General features: G+C 41.9%; 2 protein-coding genes across 3 annotated transcripts; both read left to right on the top strand.

The window, feature by feature from the left end:
* Positions 1-8,750: 8,750 nt before the first annotated feature.
* Positions 8,751-9,569, top strand: LOC127764561 (FCS-Like Zinc finger 2-like). Its single transcript, XM_052289455.1, has 2 exons — positions 8,751-8,992; positions 9,089-9,569. Exons 1-2 carry the CDS (start codon positions 8,784-8,786, stop codon positions 9,255-9,257), a joined length of 378 nt encoding a protein of 125 aa, XP_052145415.1. The 5' UTR covers positions 8,751-8,783; the 3' UTR covers positions 9,258-9,569.
* Positions 9,570-15,155: 5,586 nt separating this feature from the next.
* LOC127761429 (uncharacterized) lies at positions 15,156-16,361 on the top strand. Of its 2 annotated transcripts, XR_008015248.1 has the most exons (3): positions 15,156-15,664; positions 15,745-16,126; positions 16,204-16,361. XR_008015248.1 is itself a non-coding variant. In XM_052285722.1 (2 exons), the coding sequence occupies exons 1-2, from the start codon at positions 15,390-15,392 to the stop codon at positions 15,908-15,910; spliced, it is 441 nt and encodes a 146-aa protein (XP_052141682.1). In that variant the 5' UTR covers positions 15,156-15,389; the 3' UTR covers positions 15,911-16,361. The 2 variants fall into 2 exon arrangements, 1 of the variants encoding a protein (XP_052141682.1); XM_052285722.1 differs by having other exon boundaries at positions 15,745-16,361.
* The last annotated feature ends 521 nt before the right edge of the window (positions 16,362-16,882 follow it).

Genomic DNA, 16,882 nt, shown 5'->3' with positions numbered 1-16,882 from the left:
TTAACTTGTCACCTGAGCAGATCAACCGGTAAGGCATTGTAGCTGCTTTTGTGCAATGATCTTGGCCATCCTGACCGGCAACATGATGTTGGTCCGTTGGCCTTGGCCCCAAATGCAGAAATGTAAAGAAAATGAACAGTTGAGGCGGGGCCGCTGCCGGCTTCCTAACGAACGAACAAACGAATTAAGGCAGTACTACAAACCGATTAGTATGATGACCTATTGCACTGTTTGATAATGAGTAATTAGAGATCTTTTATAGTACAGTTTTTTTTAGAACTATAGTACAGTTTAAAAGATGGGGAAAACTAATACTACCACCTATCAGGCTATCACATAGCACTGCAATTTGAGCTTAACAGTGCGTAATTTTAGGTGACCGAAAACAAACATGACACAGCACAGCCATCTGCGTACTTCCATCCCAAGACGTTCGTGAGGCTTCCGACGTTCTTGAGCCCAATGTCGCTCACTGTTTACACGGCGTAACCTATGGCTAGTTATCACGCTCCGACCGCTGAAACCGAACCATGCAAAAAGGCAGCAGCAGAGGCTTCTCTCTCACAAAGCAAAATCATAAGCGTCCTTCCGCGAAAGCTATCAAGCGAATCCAGCTTGTGCGCGTGGCTAGACCCAGTCACCCAGCACCTTTTGTCCGCGTCGTCATTCGGACGATTGACTTGACCGGTCACCCACTCGATCAACTGCAAACATGCAATCCAGTACACTAGCGCCGTAGTAGGACGTTAGCTGCTACATTCTTCGCCCCTCCGTCCCAAAAAAAAACAAACCCTAGTTTTCGTGTCCAACGTTTGACCGTCCGTCTTATTTAAAAAAATTATAAAAAAAATTAAAAAGACAAGTCACGCATAAAATATTAATCATGTTTTATCATCCAACAACAATGAAAATACGAATTATAAAAAAATTTCATATAAGACGGACAGTTAAAATTGGACACGGAAACCCAGGGTTTGCCTCTTTTTGGGACGGAGGGAGTACAGTTCAGATCGGTCGTAGCAATGTAGGCAAGTTTAGTTCCAAAATATTTCTTCAATTTTTTAACTTTTCCATTACATCAAAACTTTTCTACACATAAACTTTTAACTTTTCCGTCATATCGTTTCAATTTTAACCAAACTTTCAATTTTGGCGTGAGCTAAACACACCCGTAGCATGCATTGTCTATCAATCAACCTATGCATGGTAAAGTGCCCCAAAGGTAGCGTCTCATGTACTAACCTCTTTCTTGTTTTCTTTCCCTTTTGACAAAAGGTACTAATACGTCTCGTAACCACTTGCATCTTGCAAATTACAAGAAGCTAATATGCACGCCTTCCCGAGTTCGTGACACGAAAAAAAAGAGTAGTTAAAGAAAGATTCGGACGAAAGAAAAATTCTTTAGTTTAAGAGGCCAAAAGGGAAAGAGGAGCATTGCTGTACTACCATTGATGGTTGTGGTGGTCGCAAGGGATGGAATGGAACGATCGGTGTCCTGTGCCCCTGTTGTTTTCGCGCCTAACCGTGCGATGTGTCTGCCTCTCATAAGCTCGCAAAACTTTGAAAGGCACGTACTTAAGGCTTGATTAAAGCAGGGCCCTTAGCTTACTGATCGCTGCATTTCAGGCTTGATCTGGAGTCTGAAACTATGTGTAGGTGCTGTAGCTGTAGAGGCCGGCACATGGTTTCAGCAATTAAGCGACAGATGGCAAGCGAAAAGAGCTTGCAGGATGTAACTACCGATAGGAATAGGCAGCAAAGTGATGTTACTCTTTTTTGCTGGGAAAAGCATGGGCAGCCGGCAAAACGGAAGTGTATCAGTTTCCCATTTAAGCATTTCCATTATCTTAAAAAAAATAATCACTATCTCATTTACAATTCCACAAATACAGTCATAGTCCCATCAACGTCTCAGAATAGAATCATTTTTCACCCATTCCACACATATGAATAAAAAAGTAAAAAAAAAATATAATACCATCAGTTTATCAAATACCAATATAACTATTTCTTACTTTATTTACTCTTAATATAAGAGAAAATCCATGAAATGCCATTGACAAGCACTCTAATCCCAGAAATGTTATTGACAAGCGCAACTTCCTCAAAATGCCATCGTACAAGCGTTTTTCTCTCTGAAATGCCATCATAGTCAACTTACCGTTTAGTCCACACCGTTAGAATTTTTATTTTTACCAGAATGACCAGATTACCCTCCAAATTATACTGTCTACAGGTGGTAAAAGAAAAGAGATTGGGGAAAAAAAGAGGGAACCCTAAACCTAACCGATGGGGGGCGACGGCGGCGGCGATGCAGCGCCCCCAGGCGACGGCGCGGCGGCGCTCACGGGTGGCGGCGCGGGGATCCCCGGCGGCGGCAGCGAGGCGGCGCTCCCGGGCGGCGGCGCGCGGCACTCAGGCGCGGCGGCCCCCGTCGGCGGCGCGGCGGCCCTCGGCGGCGGCACGTCGGCTCCAGGCGACGGCGCAACAACCCCCGGTGACGGCGCGGGTCACCGCGGCGGGTCCAAGCGGCGGCGCGCGACCCTCAGGCGGCGGCCCGCGGCTCCAGGCGACGGCGCGGCGGCCCCTAGCGATGGCGCGGGGCTCCCAGTCGGCGGTGCGGCGGCCCTCGACTGCGATGTGGTGCTCCCAGGCGGCGGCACGGCGGCTCCAGGTGGCGGCGCGTCGGTGGCAGGCTCTCAGGCGACGGGAGGCGAGGAGGTGGCAAGCGGCGGCACAGGGGGTGGTGCGGGGGCTGCATACGCCGGTACGGTGGTCACAGGGGCCGGCGAGAAGGTCACTGGCAGCGGCATAATAGTCCCAGCAGGTGGCACATCCCTCTCAGGTGGTTCCATTTTCCTTCTTTTGTTTGGTTTCATTTGAAGAATTTGTACTGCATGATGTGAATGAGATATTGTGGTGGAATTATAGATGGATTGGAGCACAGTGAAGGGGAGCATGAACATGAGGGGATGGATTCATCTTGGATTCCGGATGGGTATGTCTTTCATCTTATGCCCTATGAGTAATATACTTTTATTAGGGAGTCAGAGCAGTTACATTTTTCACATTTTTCTTCTCACACATCGACGATGTGTTCATCAACAGAATGGACCCATCTTTTACTTATTTACTTGACGTGAGAATAATGGGTAAGACATGTAGGCCTGAATTTCCGGGTGGTTTTTCTTTCAAATGGCCTATTGATGCAGACGTAACAAACTTCAAAGATTTTCTGGGTGATATTTATGAAAAATATCCATGGGGTTTAAATGAAACTGTATGTTTGCATTATATTCATGCTAGTAGCAAAGAACTCATTCCAATATGCAAAGATCAGGACTTGACAGCAATGTTTGAGTGCTTCCATCATACTAAAAGGGGTAAAGTGGTAATCACTCTGGGAAACCAAATTAATCTGTCCCAAGCTATTGTGCCTTGCACTCCATCACTTTCAGTCCCCTCTCAGGCATTTTTTACTCAGGAAGGCAGCACTAGTCAGGCATCCAAAAGTGATGCATACCTAGAAAATCCATTCCGCACTATGAGCATGTAGGTGTAGATGATGAGAAACAATGCTCAGTTGGTATTGATGACTCTTCATCGGAGAGTGATGACTCTTCATCTGAGAGTGATGACTCTATTGCTGAAACTGATAATGTGCCTGAGGTAGAAGGGGGAGATGATCTGAGTATCACTGATAGTGATGATGAAGAGTGGATTGCACGAGATGCTCAGGCAGATCCAGTAATCCCACAAGTTGCATATGACAAAGAAAACCCACCCATGACTGTTGAGACTATTTATCCTTCAATGTGTGAGTTTAGATTGGCTGTGGCTCAATATTCCATTAAGAAAGAATTCGAGTTTTTTTGTTGAAAAAACTGATCCTAGTAGATTCAGAGCTAGATGTATCAAAGAAGGATGTGGATGGAGGCTTCATGCATCAACTATTCATGGTGGTCCAGCAGTGCAGGTATGTGTTACATTAATGTGTTACATTGCATATTTTGTTATTTTCTTATCTAATTGCATCTTTTTTCTTTTTCAGATTAAGGTCCATGAGATGTACCATGGTTGTCTTAGTACTAGAAAAAGCGAGAAGGTCAGGAATGCAAAGAGAGCGTGGGTTTGTGATAAGGTTATGGGATGGCTACGTGAGGATGCTAGCGTTGGGGCCATGGAACTGCGAAGGAGGATAAAGGACACACATAAGGTAACCATCCCCTACAAGAGAGTACATTCTGGGAGGGAATTAGCTATGAGTAAATTGTATGGTGACTGGGATAGTAGCTTTGACAAGCTATATGGTTGGAAGGCAGAGATCGAGAAGAGGTCCCCAGGAAGTATAGTCGCCATTGACCATATGACATTCAAGGACAAGAAGAGATTCACAAGGCTATTTGTGGCACTACACCCTTGCATTCAAGGTTTTTTAGGAGGTTGTAGGCCATACTTAGCAATTGACAGTACACACTTGACAGGAAAGTATAGAGGTCAGCTAGCAACTGCATGTGCTATTGATGGACACAATTGGCTACACCCAGTGGCCTATGGTATTATTGACTCGGAGACTAGTGAGACATGGCTTTGGTTCATGGAGAAACTGCATAAAGCTATTGGTGAACCAGCTAGACTATCAATTTGTTCAGATGCAGGAAAAGGCATTGACTATGCTATTAAAGAGGTATTTGGTTATGTAGAGCATAGGGAATGCATGCGACACCTTGTGTCCAATTTCAAGCTCAAGTTCCATGGTAAAGTTTTTGAGGAACATTTATGGCCAGCAGCATATGCATGGACTCCTACAGAGTTCGATGAACACATGGCTTCAATAGGTGAAGTAAAGCCTGAAGCTATAGCATACTTGAAAACCCACCACAAAAGGTATCTTTTTTTAGTCGAATACTTGTTTTTTCAGTACGTGAACTGAAGCTGAATGTAATATTTTGTCTTTGATTATTTTGTAGGTTATGGATGCGAAGCGAGTTCTCCACGCACTCTAAGGTTGATTGCATCACCAACAATTTAGCGAAGTGCTTCAACAATTGGATCAGAAAGCATAAAGGTCTTATGCCATACGAATTGGTTGATAAGATTAGAAAAAAGGTGATGGATAAATTTCGTGTGAGGAAGAAGGTGGCAGCCAAATTGGAAGGTAATATCATTCTACCTTGTGTCATGAAGGAGCTTCTTGAGAAAAGTAGAGGACTAAACTTTGACCTAGATAGAAGTGATGACTTCATTGCCGAGGTTACTGATAAAGACCCAGGTAATGTTATGTTGTATGTCGTATTGAATTTTTATACTTGCAATCCCATTATTAATGTTGATGGACATAATCTTATTATTGCATTTTCACAAAAGGTGGTAAGAGGCATGTAGTTGATCTTGAAGAGAAGACATGTACATGTAGAGAGTGGCAAGTGTCTGGAAAGCCTTGTGCTCATGCCTTGTGCTTCATCACATCTATTAGGGGGGTGCAGGTGCATGATTATGTTGATGAATGCTATAGTGTGGCCAGATTTAAAGCCACATATGCAGCCCGCATTCCAGCTCTAACTGACATTTTCCAGTAGCCAAAGAATACACGTGATTTCTTTCTTTATCCTCCAATATTGAAGAGTTCTGTAGGGAGGCCCAAAACTTTAAGGCACAAAGGTGGGGTTGAGGGGAATAAGAAGGGCAAGAGAAAAGCAGGTACCAAATGTAAGCAAAAGTGTCCTATCTACAAAAATTATGGCCATAGATGGACAAGTTGCAAAGAAGCAGATCCAGAAGCCAAAGAGGCCTATGCTTTAGTGGCAAAACAAAGGTGATTTCTATATCCATATCTTCATGTTGATTTCCTTTGCCAACAAACTTCACTTATTTTCATTTTCCTGTAGAAAACTGAAAAGGAAATCAAAACCAAAATCTACTTCTGCTGCCACTGAAAACATTGATCCTACTGCTATGTCAAGTCAAATCTTGGCTAGCCTATCAAGGTGAAATTTCTATCTTCCACTTTCCACTTTGTTAACCTTTTATTGCTCCTAGGCTGCAGCAACTTAACTAATGTGTAATATATGGTTTTAAAGTGCCGTTGGTGGGACAATTAGTGATTCTGGACTTGAGTCTAATAATGAGCCTTTGCCATCCTTACCAAGGTAGCCATTTTTGTTTTTTACTGTACCCATTGCACTTGATTAATGCCAACTTAAATCGATTGCTAAATAACTTTTTTTTTCAGCTCTATGACCATTGTGCCACTACAACATGTTGCTGCACCTGTTGCCAAGGGGAAGGGGAAGGAGAAGGGGAAGGGGAAGAAGGAGGACAAAGACAAGAAAATCAAGAGAAAACCATCCCCAACAGGACAACCTACTACTCCACCTGCCAAAAGGAGGAAGAATAATGAAGTACCACAGGACAGTCCAGCAATGAGAACTAGAAGCAAGAAGAGTAGTCCAGCAATGGGGACTAGAAGCAAGAGGAGAATAATTGATTGAGTTTCTTACTGTCACATGTATTGTCTGAACTAAGATGTATTAAACATGCAAAGTACTCTTGTATTGGGTTGTGATGCTAAGTACTGTGAACCCTTTATATTGGGTTGTGATGCTAAGTACTCTTTATATTGGGTTGTGATGCTAAGTACTGTGAACCCTTTATTTTGTGAAAATTCATGTTGATCATGATTGGTACTTTCTGTGTGTATCGCCCTGATAATTGATGCCCCTATTTTTGCTCATATCACAACCCTGATAATTGATAGCAAAATTTCTGAAATAATTTTGATGCCAAAATTTGTGAATTTAATTTTGAAATAATTTGATTGGTAGCAAAATAATACACGTCTGTGAATTTAAATATGCATCAATTCAAAATAATGTTCTGTGAGCAAACAATACAAAATGATGTTGTTTTAGCAAAAAGGTTGCCCAGGGGTAAGATTGTCTTTTCATACAACTTAACGGAGAGGAGTTAACAGCACTATGGTTGTGATGACATTTCGGGGAGAAAAACGCTTGTACGATGGCATTTTGAGGAAGTTGCGCTTGTCAATGGCATTTCTGGGATTAGAGTGTTTGTCAATGGCATTTCATGGATTTTCTCTTAATATAATTATCCTCTGCTTTTATATATTCTGATTCAATGATTATAAAAAGTAAACTTATTTTGAGATAAATGAGAGATGCTAGAAATGAACTTGGACGGAGGGTGTAGGATTTTTTGACCTCCAATACAGAATTACGCCATGGCTGACCACCTATCTGTTTGACTAAAATATCTTCCTTAGTTTATTTCACTTGCAACAAAAGTTAAACATGCAATTTGCATACTAATTCAACTATGTTAGTGGTGTTCCAAGCAAGCATGCTGCACTGCTCAACACACAAAACCACCCAAAAACCAGGAGCAAGTGATGACTTCTAGAAACAAAACTATTCTATCCATCAAATTGGACGGGCCGTGTACAAAGTAAAGGGGCCGAGAAATGGAAAGGGGTGAACGCATAGAATATAGGGGTCGTGAGCCCACGAGGTGTAGCTGCTCCTTATAATATCATCAGAAGACCATGCCAATTGCCACCCTGCGCCCTGGTTTTGCTCTTGCTCGGCCACCTGATTCGCCACATAGCACTCAAAGGAGCCAGCTTTAGATTTGTTGCCACTTGGCCAGCTAGATGCCTAACCTGGTAATAACCACAATTTTTTTTCTGTCTTGCTTTCTTTAATTTGGAGGATCCAACCTTTCGTTGGAGGATGGATGTATTCTTACATCTTACTCCCCATGCTTTTAACAAAGACTTCAATTGGGACAATGAGTTTACGATTGGCTTGTCGTTTTCCTGCAGCAATATAATTTTCACTTTTGGCAAGGGAAGATCATAGTAACGCCACATGCATACGAACGTGGTTGTTTTTAATATGATAATAAAATGTTCAGCTATGCGTTATGCATGACCTCAGGATTGATTTTTACCATTTCTACGTTAATGCAAAGTCTCCGCGGACGTAATTAATAATTTGTCTTTTTATCATTCTTCTGTACTATCTTTAATTTTATCGTCACTCTGGTAATGATACACGTTCACGGATCAAATGTATTTAAAACAAGTTCAGCTAAGAAGAGCATCAATGATATAAAAACTGCTGGAGAGATGATCGACAAGAGCAATCTATTGTTAGTCCAAGGGTTTTTTCAAAAATAGTGATGGTCTGATGGATGGTGAATGAAACCGAGTTTATAACAATTATCTAAAGGAAAAAACTAATGAGCTGTATATATTGTAAATTAATTAAGTTGATAAGTTGATTAAAAACGTTTACTAAGAAACTGATGATTTTTTTTTAAAAAAAGAAGATCTTACCGTTTAAAAGCTTAGAAAACATACCGGCAATAATCCGTCGTCCATAAGCCATTCAGAACAGGGGTTATGGATTATTGTGGGTGCACTTCTCGACCTATTGAATGTCACCTTTTTTAAAAAAAATATATCTTCAGCACTTTTTAGATTATTTTTAAACATATCTCTCAATTTTCTAGTATTTAATTTTTTCATCTGTGTCATTAAATAATTGATTTCATCCGTAATTCATCGTCCGCCAAAATTTTAGAACACACTAACAAAACTAGATGAGAACAGACTCAGAGGAGGCAAACTGAAACTCCGGTCACTCCTCTCCTCTATATAACCACAGTCCTCTTCAGCCCAGAGATCTCAACTGTCTCTGTCTCCTCCCTTGCAACCAATTAAGAAGCAGCAGCAAGTTAAGAAGAGGCCACCGATCCGAGCCATGGAGGATTACTTCTACTTCTCCGCCACCTTGGAGTTGGAGCCCGCTGGCAACCTCGAGTCAGTCTCACCGTCGCTGAGCCCCCGGCGCACGACGTCCCGCGACGTCGACGTCGCCGGCGAGCTCCGCGGGCGCCACCACCACTACCTCGACGCCTGCTTCCTTTGCGGGCGGATGCTTGCCGGGAACAAGGATATCTTCATGTACAGGTGAGCGCCGCATGGAGTTTGTAGTGTACGTTGTAGCTTGCCGCACGCGCGTTCTGGTTTGTGACCGGTGGTTTTCTGCTTTGTGCGCGCGTGCAGAGGCGACACCCCGTTCTGCAGCGAGGAGTGCAGGCAGCGCCAGATCGACGCCGACGACGCGTCGGAGATGATGAAGAAGAGGGCGAAGAAGCAGCCCGCCGCCGCGAGGGGAGAGCAGCAGCCGCAGCGGCGGCAGAGCCCGCACGGCATCCCGGTCTGGGCCCGGTAGAAATATTATCGCGGCATGTGTCGTCTCCGGCTATGGCTATGTGTTTTATGACAGAAGCCGGAGATGTAATCCATTTCCATTATCTAAAAAAATGTGTCGTCTCCGGCATCGGCTTGTTTGCTGTACACACGTAATATAATCCATAGGTGTTCAGCTCGATCGACGGCGGCGAACAGCCCTGCGCGTCTACCCAGCCGTCTTGGAGATTATTGAAGATCGGCTCGAGCGCTAGCTCTAGCTAGCTCGTGTGCCTGTGAATTACTACAGGCTTTGTTTTTCCGTTGCCCACACTGCAGCAGCGTGTGTGTGCAACTGGTATGTGTTTGTAGGTATTCATTTGTATGCTGTGCTGTATATATACGGCCTTTGCTTAACTCTTTTTTTTTCTTGATCTGGAAGAAATAAGAGAAGTTGTAGTATTTGACATAAAGAATTTGCATTTGCAACTGAGCTGCAGTACCGTGCTCATCAACGTAACCAGTGGTGCTCTAATGTTGCCAAGAAGTTTTCAGTTACCTGTAAGAATTAGGATACAGTAGATCGTACAGTATCACTTCGACTGAAGACCGTATACCCGTAGCCCCCACCTTCATGTCCACTATAAAATTATTCTGATACCAAATAATACATCCATCTACTACACCTATATTAATCGAACACATCATAAAAACTCTTACTTTTTTTCGTGAACGCCATAAAAACTCTTATATCAACTAAAAAAAATCTAGTAGTACTTGATTATATAGATCATGGTAGGTTTGCATTAAATATCATGGATCCCGTAAAAACCCATATATATGCATGTTATGAAAATTGAGACTCCAATATGAATACAATCTACTAGTTTTATTTATTCTAAATATTAGCTAGACTTGTCAAATATAGAACTGTTACAACTAAAATTATAGGCCGAGTATAACTCGATTGTTATTAATTACGAATTTCAAAATCATTAAAACATAAATATTTTTTATTTTAAAATATAAATAACAAATAACCGCGTAACATATTGGTTAGCAGCTAGTTCATGTAATCTACTTAATTGGCACATTTGTCACTTCCGGGGATGTTTGGTTAGTAGTAGCCACATTTTGCTATATCTTTGATAAGGAAGTTTGACCAGCTTACTGTATTGTTAGGTTGCTATTACACATTTGGCTTGAAAAAACTTTACCTGGTGTTCATATGTCATAGGCACAATTTTTTGTCAGATCTTGCTAAAATTGTGGCCAACAAAAAATTGGCATGCCAAATCTTAGCCTAAAATATAGTAGCAACCAAATATATAACAACCCTGTTCATTGTTCCTGCATTTCAGGAGACATCAACCTACGAAGTCTTTGATTCTACGAATGTAAATGGGTTTATACTTCTCTAAAAATTAGTACTACATTCATCCATAAATATATGGTTCCAGGTCATATATCACGAACAGTAACATCGAACAAATTCGATCCTCCGGTTCCATTTGTACGGAGTGCAACCCATTGGAATCCTGGCATATAGCAAAAGATTATTCTTTTCTTTACCGCCTAGTTTTAGTAGAGCAAAAGGGCCAAAGGTAATGCGCTAAAGCGGACTTTGGAGTTAGTTAATAAAACAAACCATCATGCTTTACTACCAACTAGCAAGGTAGCCTGCGCATTCGCGCGGGCATGTATATTATTTTGTTTTGGAAATAGTTCTAACAAAATAAGTTGAAATTAAAGTAAAGCATTTTTCATTTTAATTGAATTTTTATTGTTTACTTTTTCCTTGAGAAATGTGAAAAGAATGCTCACAAAAATCATTTGCGTAGTTGTGACGAAAATAACTATTCATACAATTAAAAAGTTGGAAATCCCTATGTGAAAATAATGGTACTTGTGCCCATATTATTGTTTGCCAACAATTGATAGAACTTGATAGGTCTTTCTGGTATGTAGTAAAATTTGCTAGATATTTTACAACTTATTATTGTATCTCGTTGCTAAGATGCACCTGGTAATTTTTTTTCTATATGCTGCATTTTTAATGGGTGCCTTAGTGTATATGAATATATATATATATATATATATATATATATATATATATATATATATATATATATATATATATATATTCCAAATAAAAAAGTCTATTGTAGTCCAAATTGATTTTGGATTGTGGGAAACAACTCATTGTTTTGTGTAGAGTGCGTGAGATTATTCTTTTAGGGGAGAAAAAAATTAAGGGGAAGAGTGCGTGAGATTTCACATAGCCTACGAATATTATTTCATAGCTAAAAATAACTCCGCATGTGTGATTATTATTGCAGTGTCGACTTTTCATAAGTGTCGTCATGATTTAAATATTTTTACTCTAAAATTTATAATTAAACATTAGGAATTTATATACTCCAGACAATCACTCTTTATAACTTTTTTTAGCTAATGTGCATTAGGCATTTTGTATTACACTTATGTGTAAAGTGTTACCCTTAAATTCATTATATTTTAGCCGTAACAAAAATTCTGACAGTCTTAAGAGTATAAATGTCTTTTTCTTACTCCCAATATAATATATATATATATATATATGTGTGTGTGTGTGTGTGTGTGTGTGTGTGTGTGTGTGTGTGTGTGTGTGTGTGTGTGTGTGAGAGTTGGTTTACACGGTGTGTTCACGCAACTTGTGCATAATCTTCGATGCGAAGCCCACAATATCTACCCTATTTTATCTTCTTTGTTAGAAAGACTTAGGAATTTAAACAATCATGGTAGTTTATTATGTCCATTGCTGTAAGATGACCTACAAGCATTTGTGGAGGTATATTGGAAATAAAAGTTTTACTCACGATGATGTGGATAAATCTCAAACTTTTATTTTTATATCATGTGATAGTTTTTAGGTTTGCAATATATGTGGTTTATACTACATATTTTTGCCTCCTAATTAAACCTCCTTTTGTATGCATCGCGCCACACGTAAATTCGGTTTTACTTGAACTTGCCGGAAAACTAATTCACCCCTAGTTGTTTGTTGCTTATATGTGGTATTATATGTCTATGGCATGTTTTACGACTATGCTCCAGTATATATCAATTGTTGGTTTGTCTAGGTGAACAATTTAGCACATGAAAATATGAATGGGACGGATCCATGTTTATAAAGTTGAAGTTGTGTTGTATACGATATAAAGTTGTAGCTCATCAGAGAAACTTGACACGGTGATGGCGATCTCCTGCAACCGCAGGAGGTGCATCATAGAATTTTTTTTTCTTTAATTTTGAGGCTCTGGTTAATTAGATCAATCTAACCTAACGGTGGAGGTCCTGTTGTTCTCTTTTGATGAGATAAATCCAATAGCCTAAAATAACATATCAACAATTCAAGTGAAAATCAATGATGAGATGTGTTTCCTTTTATCAAAATTTATATGATTTTTTAATTTATAATGAAATAATTGGTCATATATGTTGGTGCGACCTTGGTACATTTGATCATTCTTTTAAAAAAGATAGATCTAACAACCTAAAATCGATTTAAGTAGAAATCGATGGTTAAATATTTTTTTTGGATTTTCTCTAATTTAAGAGTGCCATGTAGTTATTTAGAAATATTTGTATGATGTTTACTGTGTTATAAAGAGAGTATAGAGGAAGAGCTTGCTAGATCTAGTAGTTTGATATCTATTGATGGATATTTTTAGGTCCATAAAGAAAATTAATAATAATTTTAGTTATCATGGAAATAGAAAAAAAAAGAGAGGAACGGAGGCAGGGTAGGTTAGGTAGATGCGTGAGAATGCTGCGCAGAGTCATGAACAGAGGGACATTTTTCTTATGATAGATCTAACGATTTAAAATAATGGGTTCATTGAGTTAAATGAAAATCGACGGTCGAATTTCTCTATTTTATTAAAGTGCCACATACCAACTCGAAAGTGTTTATAGGGTGCCACGTGACGGGCTAGAAGCCTAGAAGCATTTATAGGAAGTTTAATGGCCTATAATTATGATCATCAAGGTATCTAAAATAAAAACAATACGTATGCACATACATAAATAATTTATTGCTAAGATAAATGAATAGTATAAACTAATTGATCAACCATATTTAATTGGTCAACAATGTACTTGGCGGCTTAGGAGATTACTTAGTTGTCAGTTATTAAAACACACATATATAGTTATTAAGACTATACGTCCACATGATAACTTTTTGTAATTAAAATATATAGGTAATACGGATGCAATATTTTTTATAAATAAGATACATCACATATTTTATAAAATTTTAGATAGTGAACAACCGAAGAAAATAAAGGGGTAAGGATTGATCGCTCCTTTTCCAACCGCGCGTGGGTGCAGATGTGCATACATATATATGTTCTTTTTCATTTTTTTTCCAATGAATAGTTTTTTTATTTGTTTTTCCAATGAGTAGTGTGCAGGTAGTTTCGTTACGTACGTTTGTACGTTCGTACGGACGTGCGGGGGCTGCTTGGATGTGAGCCCGTGGAGATAGGAGAGGGAGGTGAAAAAACAATTTTCTAATACTAATTAAAAATAGTGGGTCCAGTTGTTTATTAAAGTGACACGTGACGTTTTAAGATTGTTTATAGGACTCCCACGTGGCGGCTTGAGAGCGTTTGTAGGAAGTTTTATGGACTTTTAGTATATAATAGAGAGATAATATTTCATTGCTGGGCCTTGGTATATGCAAGTTGCAACCATGCATGTGCTCACAGTGCACGCTCCAAGAGAGAAAAGAATCGTTTTTAGGCAATCTAGGCCAAATTCAATAACGCAAGGGTGCACTTGATAGCCCTCTTCCCGTGCGAGCTGAGATTCTTGACACGTTACGACATCTAAGCACGCCAAATTATTTGCCCGCGCCCCTGTGCCTGAAGCCCAGCACGAACCCACTTGGGCGCAAAGGCAAGGCAGGGTATGCAGGCTGCGGCTGCTGGTTGTTCAGGGCGCACACGTGAGATCGACCGATCCGTCGAGACCGAGACCGAGCTCAGCACGAGCACGCGCGCGTTCGCACGTACGTGTCGCGTCGCACACGGTTGGCACCAACTCGATCGCCGTGGTGCGCTAGCTGCTGTGCGGTGCAGTGCAGTGCTGTGCTGGCTGGCCATGTTACGGCCGCTGTCCCCTCTGCTAGCTCGCGACAACGCAGTCCACGTCCAAACTCAAAACCGAAGTGCCAAACCATGTGAGAGCCTTCAGGTGTACACGGTGAGCATCGCATGCATATATACCTCCTGTAGAACGAAAGGGCACTGCGTAGTTGTTGTACGTTGATTTCAGGAAGCTGCGTGCACGAAACCATCAGGTGCGCGGCTCAATTGGTTTTTAGCGCGCGGCAGCAGAGAAATTCCACCGTTTTCCTGTCCTCGCTCGCCATCATGGCCGTATAAAAATGTTTTTGCGTGCTTCCAGCTTATCATGAACCTCGTCACAACGAAACAAATGAAGGGCAATTTTGTGTGTTGTCTTGGAGCGCTTGTCGACGTGACGGGAATGTCTATTTAATTACTCCTAGAGTATCTGTAAGGTACCTTGGAATCACGAATGGTTGTGATGTCGAACTTCCATTGGCCGTAGCCTCGACTTGCATGGCGATCGACCGGCCAAATCGTGATGCAATCTCGTACGGAGTAATATACATCGTAGAAATGCTGCCTGTCAAGCAGACAATTACTCATGCGTCGTCTCTGGCGAATTAATTGGCCAGGTCACCAGGGTCATGGATGCAGTAAAAATAGGTGCCACACGGTAGTAATAACCTATCTTTAGGTGCATGCATGCAACGGAATCAACACAGGTCACCTTTTTGCTGTGTTTTGTAACCATTTTCCCTTTTCCAAATTAGACATCACGCATTTATCGAGTGGTTCCCCTGGAGACGAAGAAAATTAAGCTAGAGATTAGCTGGTAAAACAGTTAGCCAGTTAAGCTCTTTGCCCTGCAAGTATTAAGCCTGCCTCCCAACGGCCTCTCACCTCCGCCCGACCTCTGCCCCTCCTCCGAGAGTCCGAGGTCGATCGCCGTCGTCGCTCGGTCGCTCGCTCGCCTGCCTGATCCGGATCCGGCAGGCCGGACTGCGTAGGTGTGCCGCGGCGAGACGTGCGCGCGGCGGCGCCGATCGACGACCCGATCGATGGACTTCACCTCGTCCTACTTCCACGCCTTCGGCAACCCCGACTTCGCCGCGGTCTTCTCCGGCGGCGGCAGCGCGCAGGCCATCCGGCCGGGCACCACCACCAGCAGCAGCGGCGGCGCGAAGGCGGTGAACGTTGGCAGGGGCGGCGCGGCGAGGCAGGGCACCCCGTCCGTGTTCTGCGTCCAGGACGCGGAGGTGGAGGAGGCGCACCACTTCCTCGACGAGTGCACCCTGTGTCGCAAGGGCCTCGCCGGCGACATCTTCATGTACAGGTGATGGTCCCTCAACCATACCACCGCCTGGCTGCACACACACCATGAAATCGAGCTAAACCATGTCGTTCGTTCGCCAGAGGGGACACGCCGTTCTGCAGCGAGGAGTGCAGGAGGGAGCAGATCGAGATGGACAGGAACAGGCACCGGAGGAAGAAGCAGCAGTACTCTCCCACGGCGCAGGCGGCGGCGCACCACCACCGATCAGAGCGCGCGCCCCAGCGTCAGCTGCAGCCGCAGAGGTAGAGATCGAGAGAGAGCTCAGCTCGGCACCACACCAAGCCGCGCGCCCTTTGCCGGATTGGAGACTCACGCGCGCATGCATGTTACGCATGCATGCACACACGCGTTCAACTGGGGTGATACTACATATACAAGTACAGGTGTGTACTAGACATTTCGAAGAGTCCATGGATCGATCGAGAGGAACCACCACCACGACCCCGAGTTCCCACGTTTGTGGTAGGGAAAACGGTGAAGTAATTATAGAAGAGTTTTTTTTGTGCATTATGCTTGCTGATGAGCATATATATATACAGGTTTGGTTAGAACAGCATGCTCGTCCAGGCGTCCTGCTCTCGTGTTTGGTCTATTTACTTCGTACTGGTTCAGACCGGGCTGTCAAAAGAAGCCTATGAGCTCTTTTCTAATGTATATTGTAACGCCCTCTCTATTCCATCTCGTCTTCATTTTCCTTTGTTGATGTTCGATCTGTTGGCTGTCTAGTTGCACAATAGTACCCAACTAAGCATATTTATATTACCTTTGGAACCTGTTACATGTCTTAAGGCATGCTCTTTTTAAGTTGAAATGCGGATAAAAGTTGGTTGGTGATATAAATACTTGTTTATAGGTATAAATTAGATGTTATGTATTGTAACTAACAATTAGCTTGTAAAAAAGTTATCTAAGTAATGTTGAAGAATTTGTTTTCAATAAATCCTATTATTATAAGTTTGGCATGAATATATAATCAGGTTGATGATATAATTAAGCTAAAAATAACGGAACTTAACCAAAGCGAACAGAGAAGAGCTTTGGATTTGAGAGACGTCCAAGGGTCTTCCGGCTAGCTCCACAATGTGGTGGGTTAACCGATCTGGGTTCGAAACTTTGCCCCTTCTACTTATTTTATATTAGGTTTTTCCCTAATATTCGTGTTTTAGAAGAGTTTTGGATTGTGGAATCAAACCGTTCGGTTTAATTTATCCTTTCATA

This window comes from Oryza glaberrima, chromosome 2, assembly GCF_000147395.1.
Source record: "Oryza glaberrima chromosome 2, OglaRS2, whole genome shotgun sequence".
Lineage (NCBI taxonomy): Eukaryota > Viridiplantae > Streptophyta > Magnoliopsida > Poales > Poaceae > Oryza > Oryza glaberrima.
The sequence above is the reverse complement of the archived record's forward strand: the minus strand, read 5'-3'. Positions and strand labels throughout refer to the sequence as shown.